The sequence below is a fragment of the Sander lucioperca genome, chromosome 17, assembly GCF_008315115.2.
Source record: "Sander lucioperca isolate FBNREF2018 chromosome 17, SLUC_FBN_1.2, whole genome shotgun sequence".
In the NCBI taxonomy this organism is placed as follows: Eukaryota; Metazoa; Chordata; class Actinopteri; order Perciformes; family Percidae; genus Sander; species Sander lucioperca.
In genome coordinates this window covers 10,084,812-10,093,819 of record NC_050189.1, presented here as the reverse complement: position 1 = coordinate 10,093,819, position 9,008 = coordinate 10,084,812, and the positions used below count along the sequence as shown (strand labels likewise).

General features: G+C 42.8%; 1 protein-coding gene across 5 annotated transcripts in view; it reads left to right on the top strand.

The window, feature by feature from the left end:
* The window catches only part of exoc6b (exocyst complex component 6B), a 133,906-nt gene that overhangs the window by 73,058 nt on the left and 51,840 nt on the right, over window positions 1-9,008 (top strand). For all 5 annotated transcript variants that reach the window (XM_031304105.2, XM_031304104.2, XM_031304103.2 and 2 more), the window contains 3 exons: window positions 3,987-4,098; window positions 6,348-6,482; window positions 6,759-6,947. In XM_031304105.2, the coding sequence (XP_031159965.1) occupies window positions 3,987-4,098; window positions 6,348-6,482; window positions 6,759-6,947 (436 nt within the window). The remainder of the gene's footprint in view (window positions 1-3,986; window positions 4,099-6,347; window positions 6,483-6,758; window positions 6,948-9,008) is intronic.

The following is a 9,008-nucleotide window of genomic DNA, read 5'->3' as shown; positions in this document are numbered from 1 at the left end:
AAGCTGGTTTGTTGTTGCCTGGCTCCCTGTTCCCATTAATCACTGGTGTCACATTTAGTTTAGCAGTTGGCTTGGTGTTAAACCAATCGCAGAAATAAAAACACACATGCATGAGCACATCCTTGTTTTTGACGCAGGCATTTAGATCGGGCTAAGGCCTCATCCTGTGATTTAGCGATGCTGTTACATTTCATAATGATGATCAAAATGTAATTAAGAAAGTAAAGTCCAAATGCCTTGGCCCTTCCAGCTTGTCGGGTAGTGTGATGTCTTCAGTAGTTTGTCAGTTGAGGTGTTACGACGGCAACATTTTGCACCAAATGTATCATACAACATGTAATCATTTTGAATGGAATTATTGCCGGAGGATTCTCAGCAATAAAGTAAATCTTCACGTAGCTTTTATGTTGAGTTGAACTTTTATGGCCAAGTTGACCCTTACAACTTAAAGTGGAGGAATCCAATTTATTAGTTGTATAACACCCATTTTTTTTCCTACAGAATACTGGGTTTTCTCTAGGTTTTTAGAGGCGCGTTGCTTCGTCTTCAACATGTGCTGCGTCACCGCCTCACTAGTCTATATCCACGACGTTCCACTTCCGCGATTGCTCCGTTGCCGCCGGAAATTCCGCTGGATGAGCTTTTTCGGACGGATGCTCAGCGCCGCCTATGACGATTGTGATTGGTTTAAAGAAATGCCAATAAAACCAGAGCATGTTTTTCTCCCATCCCGGAATGCTGTGTGGACTAGCCAGACCCTCCTCCGCAGCGCTGTGGAGGAAGGTCTGGCAATGCGAGACTATGACCAAGTTAACAATTTAAAATGGAGGAATCCAACATATTAGTTTATATATACAGAATACTGTGTTTTCTCTAGGTTTTTAGAGGCGCATTGCTTCGTCTTCAGCATGTAAATCCTGTGCTGTGTCACAAACGTCGCATGGCCAAACATGCTAGACCTGCTTCCAATTTATACTAACTTCTGCATATGTAACCCCCATCATTTTTTGCTCCTACAGTAAAGTCACCCTCTCCCTCTTTCATAATGTTTCAGTCACTTTATTTCAATTAGCGAGCAGCCGCAGAGCTGAACCACAGTGACATTTAGTGGGTCGCTGTTTCAGTGACAAATGATGCCGAAAGTCGTGCTAAGGAGCTATTTGAGGGCGAGAGAAAAGTATGAGTGGAACTGCCATTATATACATACTTAGACCCACACACTTCCATCAACTACACACACAGATAGAAACAGCAAGTATGCTCGCTCCATCTTCCAAAAACCAATACACACACACACATAGAGAGAGCGGAGTGTACTTGGCTGCCAACTCGATGACCACAGTTGATTTCTATTGTATGTGGGGACATAGCTACGTAGCACAGTCGCTGCTCCACACTCGAATGAGAACATTGTGTGTGTTTGCTCTTAAACACTGTCCAGAGTTTGTTTCTTGGGACAGTACGTGCATACCTGTGGCTTCCTGGCTCGGTGCGCTCTAACCTCTCACTATTTTCACCGATGACAGATTTTTTTTTTTTTAATCATTGTTGTTGCTCTGTGTATTTTTAGGAAATACTTCTGGATGTCTCCATCCATTCCTCACTGTGCTGTAAACATGCCTGCACTGAAGGCACTTGGCTTTCTTTTGACAGCATCAACCACCGTGTATTTATTGTGACTGATGGCGGCATAAATACAATGAAATTCAATCCAAATTCTGTGGCGTGTGCGTGACGTGTGCGTGTGTGTGTGTGTGCCTGCGTGTGTGCGTGCTTGCAGAGTTCACTAGCATACAATGCCTTTTTGCCACTCTCCACACACACACATTTTTGTCCACTCTGCACTTCTGCCGCTCCAGGAATTTTCCCCCCCTGCTCCAAATTGTTGGAACGTTTTTAGGATTCCTCTGCTTTTTTGGAAACAACGTGAGTTTGGAATTCCAGCTCTCGCTCTCCCTCAGGCGACACTGTGTGCGTGTGTGTGTATGTGTATATTCATATATGTGTGTGTGTGTGTGTGTGTGTGCGTGTGCGCGTGCGTGCATGTTTAGGTTGAATTCCAGCCACAGATAATTTACTGATTTGGTTGGAATGTGTTTGTTACCCACAGGGCTCTGGACTCGAACACACACACACACATGCAAAGCACAGATTCTTCTTCATCATCCCGCAGCGGTAGAAAGTGGTCGCTTTTGTTTCCGCCGATTTTCTCTGCCTGTGTGATGTGTGTTTGACCTCCTCTGACCTTTTCCGAATGTGTGTGTGTGTGTGTGTGTGTGTGTGTGTGTTTGTTATCTAACTAAAATGGAAGGAGTCTCTGTGTGTCGACTTTCTCAACAACTGTTCATCCGATCGGCTTCACACTCGGTGGGTGTATTGCTGAGCACCCGATGAAGTGCAGTGTTGAGTGCGAGCTCTTAAGATCTACGGCACATGTACCCTATTAACCGTTAGACCGCCCAACGGAAGGCTGGGGTACAGCTCGCTCGACGTCGCTCGCTACAGTACATCCAAGAACAGATGCAGAAAAGAGAGAGACCGGAGATGATACATTCTAGGTAGTCTCGCTTTGCCAGACCTTCCTCCACAGCGCTGCAGGTAGAGGGTCTGGCTAGTCCACACAGTATTCCGGGATGGGAGAAGAACATGCTCTGGTTTATTGGCATTTCTTTAAACCAATTACAATCGTCTTAGGCGGCGCTAAGCGCCGGACACAATGAGGGTGCCGCTGCAAAATAACCACAGGAAGGAACTTGTTTTGGTGGAACATGTGTACGTTCAAAAGTTGTTTTAGTCGTGCAACAGAAAACTCAGATTGGACAGATAGTCTAGCTAGCTGTCTGGATTTACCCTGCAGAGATCTGAGGAGCAGTTAACCATAGTCCTCAGAAATCCACCGGAGTTTAGAACGCCAACACAAAGAAAGCCAAAGCTAGCGGACATCCGGGCGAAAAGAGCGTGATCTGGCAGAATTCCTGGCAGCACCTGAACAATCCCGGAAGTGGAACGTCGTGGATATAGACTACATTCTGGGAAACTCAAAACATTTCAAACAGCAGCGATGTAGCTTTCAATGGGTTTTGTGTATTCGTCCACTTCTGACTTCATTTGCTTCTTCTTGCCTTCTCCTGCTGTGAGTGTGTCCAACCTCGTGTTGGAGTCAAACAGCGCGCGGACTCACGCAGGCCTCAGTTGGTCTTTTTCTGTGCAGTCTGTCGCTTCCAGGAAACCAGTTATTTAAACAGGAGACGAAGCTCAGCCAGAGAGACACACACTGCCATGAAAAACCTCCCTGGACTCCCAGAATTGTGCAGAAATTTGTCTGGGTTTCTTCACCAAAACATCATTCACATTTCAAACATAACAAAACGGATAGTATGTCAGAGATTTTGTAAGTGGGTCTGATTAGCACCATCAAACATTTGTTTTAACAGGAAATCTTAGCCCGTTTCAGGTTGAACAGCCTGCTGGCTTTCTTTATGCCTCGTTGGCTGTGCAGAGGTGGTCATTTTAAAGTCTGTCGAGGACTTGGGTGGGTAAATATCTATATAAAAAAATTAATGAATGGCTAATATCAGGACAGAAGGCAAATGGAGAACAGTTATTAACAGTCTGTGGATATTTTATTGATTTTTGAATCTGTTGAGTGTCAAATTAACTTTTTCCCCCCAGTGGTTAAGGTTAATTATTTCCATCAGGAGATTTAAGACTTCTAATGAGCCTGACAGCTAATAACATGGTAATGTACTCATTTGAATTGGCTGACATTTAGACTTTTTCCAAACGGAGAGTTTCGCAGACTGAGAAATTCACTTAAAATGTTTGTACTGGCTTCCAGATGCTGCAGCTCTCTGCAAGAAATTACTTCTGCACAGTCACTGATCCTCTGCCCTCCTCTGTGTGTGTGTGTGTCTGTGTCTGTCTCTCTCTGTGTGTGTGTGTGTGTGTGTGTGTGTGTGTGTGTGTGTGTGTGTGTGTGTCCTCAGTTCCACGGAGGTAGACGATATGATCCGCAAGTCGACAAATGTGTTGTTGACCAGAACACTCAGCCACTGTCTGCACTACGCCATTAAGAAGAAGAATGTCGGGCTGGCAGAGGTACTTTGTGTGTGTGTGTGTGTATGACCAATGTGTAAAAAAAATAATAATAACTCCGCTTATAATAATCTCTCTCAGATGGAAGGAGCTAATGTCGTTGCACAACTTCAGTGTAACTTGATTTCACAGAAGGGTCATTCTTAACCTTTCCTGCTCATTTACTCTCACGAAAACAGACATTTCCTCTTTTCAACATGTTGCTGTTGTTGTTGTTGTTGTTGTAGTAACCGTTCAGAACGGTGACTAACGGTGATTTTTATTTTCCACTTGTCGTGCTCAATGAACGGCCCTAGAGACCAAACACTATTAATTCACAAGAACGGGATGTAACGCCAAAGAGAGCGCGTTATGTCTGCATCCTTTATCAAACGGGTTCAATTCATTGTCAAACTCTTGCTGAATTTCAAAATAATGTGCAGAATACCAAGACAAATGTCCAAACCAATGACGCAAATATGTGTCTCGAAGACTGTTATAGTAGAAATGAAACATATGTGCTTTTGTTTTATTTTATCATACCCTTTTCCCACACAAAAATGAATACATAAAATCCAATGAATGAATAAATGAAGGCACAGAGGAATATTATGGCTTAAATCATTGCATAAGCACACGGTCGGGCACCTGAGAATTTTTATAACTACGCGCCCACTGCGCACGCCGCGCTCAACATGGTCGGCTGGGAAGACTGGCCGAGCAGGTTCGCCTCTACAAACGTCTGTCTGATTCTTCACGTACAGACCACAGAGTCAAACAGCATTATTGATGTGTTCAGAGACACACCACAATTGGAAAAGAAGAAACATTTTGCTGGAGAGTAGAGCTGGGTGTTATATCGATATTATATCGATATCGTGAAATTACATTAGATATCGTCTTAGATTTTGGATATCGTCACATCATAAGTGTTGTCTTTGCCTGGTTTTACAGGCTGCCGTTACAGTAAATTCTTTTAAACTTGCCAGACTGTTCTAGCTGTGCTATTATTTGCCTTTACCCACTTACTCATTATATTGACATTGTTGATGATTATCAAAAATCCCGTTGTGTAAATTTTGTGAAAGGACCAATAGTCAACCCTACAATATCACTGCAATATCGATATAGAAGTATTAGGTAAAAAATATTGTGATATTGGATTTTCTCCATATCACCCAGCCCTACTGGAGAGTGTGGAAAAACATGAGAGATCATTTTGTCAAAGCTAAAAAAAAACTAAATCGGCTTCATGGACAAAAGTGTTCTTAAAGTGCCCGTATTATGAAAAAAAATCGCTTTTTCTGGGATTTGGATTTTGTGTCTCTGGTGCTTCCACACGCATACAAACTTTGAAAAAAAACATCCATGCTGTTTTGAGTGAGATACGGGTTTCTGAATGTGTCCTGCCTTCAGTCTCCAGGTGAGCTGTTCAAAATCTGCACGGCTTTCTACGTCACTAGCCGAGACGAGGGGCCTAGGGGGCTAACCGTTAGCATGCATGTCCCTGTTCTGCAGGTATTCCACGCAAAGTTGGAAGTGCGCCCTCGTTTAGAAGAAGTCTCCCGGCTAATCCTGCCTTGTACAGGCCGAAGTTGGAGAAACAGCTAGCTAGCTCATTTAATCCTTACTTAGCTACTGCGCATGTGCGACTCCCAACAAAGATGGTACAGAAGTTGAGAGGTCTCACTCTGTAGCTAAATCAAAGAGCTCAACACACAGGGTGAAAAGAGGAGCTGCAGCAATGTGCAGTACGACAAAAAATATGGTGTTTTTTGAAAATTAAACCACGTAAACCTATTCTGGTACAATCTCAAATTACAATTATGAACCTTAAAATGAGCATAATATGGCCACTTTAACAGTGTTACAGGCAAACAATTATAATTAGAGTAGATAATTATAATGTTGCGTGGTACATCAGTGTTTATCATGGATGTGTTTACTACTGTTGCCAGGCAGCCTGCTTTCCTTTACTTCCACTCTCTTCTTCTCTATTACTTTCTCTATTACTTGATTATTCACAGATTATTTTGTAAGCAAGCCCTCTGGTGTTTCGGAGAATACTGCAACGAACTGTGCGCTGAGCAAAAACGTCTCTGTGCATGCTTGTAGCGCGCACGCCATCTACGCACGGTGTCGGGCTCCAGTATAACCAAGCATTGAGCCAGCCTGCTGAATCTCTCTCCCTGCAGAAACATGTTTAAAAAAAAAAAAAATGAATGTACCTAAAGATGCCCAGCGTCATTTTTGTGTCCTGTGTCTGTATCCAGTTGGTGCAGGTGATCATAAACACCACCCACCTGGAGCAGTGCTGCCACTTCCTGGAGGAGTTCATATCAAACATCACAAATGTTCCGCCTGACACAGCAAACGCTACCAAGCTATACGGGACCTCCACCTTTAAGGTACACCCAAGAAATTTTCTTTTCTTCTGTATCTTCTCTCATAATTTACAGTTTTTTTTGTCCTGACATGCAACACAAACACACATACATCTTTCTTTTTTTCTCTTTATTTGTTTTGTTCAATGCGCCTACCTTCTTTTATTTCTTCTTTCATTTGTCACCTTCTCATTACAATAACAGTGGTTATGTTAAGGTAAGGCAATCAGTATGACAGACGTGCATTAATAATTAATAAATAAACACATTCCTATGTGTCTGATCTCTGTCTTCTTGCAGGACGCTCGCCACGCGGCCGAGGAGGAGATCTACACCAACCTGAACGCCAAGATCGACCAGTTCCTGCAGCTGGCTGACTACGATTGGATGGCCGCGGGGCAGGGAGGCGGGACTCTGGAAGCCAGCGACTACCTGGTTGACCTGATCGCTTTCCTGAAGAGCACCTTCAGTGTCTTCACCAACCTGCCTGTAAGTACACACACACACTTACGCGCTGCACACACACGCGCACACACACACACGTAGACACACGCGTACACACACAAAAGCAAACTCAGAAGCATCTAACTGTGTGAGTGTTTGAGCATGTCTGGCTTTCTGTGTTTCAAATATCTTGAAAATCGTTCCTCTGATCTACAGTACTTTACACTTGGCGGTAGGGCTGAACGATTTGGGGGGAAAATCTACTGAAATGTTCAATATATTAATGATACAATGATGTAGATGGATAGATAAGAGAGATTAAAAAAGTATATTTCTTGTATTTTCTGTATGTGTGCTCTGTCCTTGTAACTTGCTGCTGTAACGGTTATTTCCCAGTTTGGGATGAATAAAGTCCATCTATCTATGGTTTAAGGGCCCAGACAAACAGCATCTTGCTTTACTTTTCACCCTTTCTCTAAATAGAAATATACAGTCCTGCATTCAAATGTTTACTTCAAGTGAAAAGATAGCACAATGTACTTAAATGTATTTAATGTCTGTCCAAGGTGGAGCTTTCAGCTCTACAATTTAATGCTGGATAGTTTAATGAATACTATTAATGCATCATGTTCTAATTGTGATATTTTGTGAGTAAAATCTCAATCTGCAACGTGACCTGAAACATTTCTTTGTCAGGAAAATGTAATGGTGCATTTTTGTTTTAACACAGTAAGTCAGTGGTATACGGTTTAGTGGCATATTAAGTGCATTAAGGGGGTTTCTGTAAGTCATTTCATGGATACAATGGCTCTGGAGAAAGCTGCAAGCAGCAACAAAGGGTCGGTCACTAGTACCATGAAGTAGAGCACATAATAATGGCGATAAAAAAACTTTTCATTACAGTTTTACTGGCCAACATTAAGATAAAACTATTCAGCACAATGGGGTGCCCTGGCAGCTCACCTGGTATAGCGTGCGCCCCATGTACAGAGGCTCAGTCCTTACCGCAGCGGCCCAGGGTTAAATTCTGACCTGTGGCCCTTTGCTGCATGTCATACCCCTCTCTCTCTCCCCCCTTTCTTGTCTACAGCTGTCCTGTCATTTAAAGGCCAAAATGTCCCAAAAAATGATCTTAAACAAAAACATACATACTGTGTGTGTGTGTGTGTGTGTGTGTGTGTTGAATGGGAGCGAAGCAGTGTAGGAGATGAACAGATAGCAGTTCAACGAGGGGAAGTCCGCACACAGAAAAGGTTGTCAGATCGATTTAATGACACGAGAACAAAGTCATAATTGATTTGGGTCAACAAAACAACAGGCATTTAGTTATTACATGTCACTTTAATATGTAAGACAAAAATATTAAATTACTATCTAGCATAAGATCATTAAAAGACACTCACTCTGTCCGTATTTGATTCTGATCTGCTGTCCGATGTGTGTCTGGACTTTAAACTGGTGTGTTGTTCATAGAGATATAATATGTGTGTGTGTGTGTGTGTGTGTGTGTGTGTGTGTCAGTCATAATATAAGCTTACTCACCGGTCTGTCTGCATGTGAGCATGCGACATCACAGGGCAGGACAATCTGCTTTAGTTCGTTAGTGTATCAGCTTGTAACGGGTTAGATCATTAACATGGGGCCCGTTAAGCTGATTTAAGAGCCAGCTGGTCGGGTCAGCAGCACCAGATTATACACTGACTCAGACTATTGACACTACAGCCCGACTGTAATGACATTATACACTCTTATCAGGATCAGTATAGAGTGTATTGCAACGTGTAGACGATTCATCGTCTATTATTACATATAGTATATTAAAGGAATAGATCAGCTCTTTTGAAGTGTGGTTTGTATGAGCTACTTCTCCATAGTCAGTGTGTTATCTACAGTAGATGGGGGTCGGCACGCCCCCAGTTTGGAGGAGCAGGAAGGGTACCGACACAGAAGCTAAGCTAATGTCCTGCTGTGGACGGGGGAAGCAGCTAAACATGTTTTAAATATCTAAAAAAAAAAAGTCTATATCAGTTTAAGTGTACGCTATATTTAGAATATTTTCGCCACTTTACCTTGCTGTCAGACAGCCCTTTACGAAGGGGAACTAAA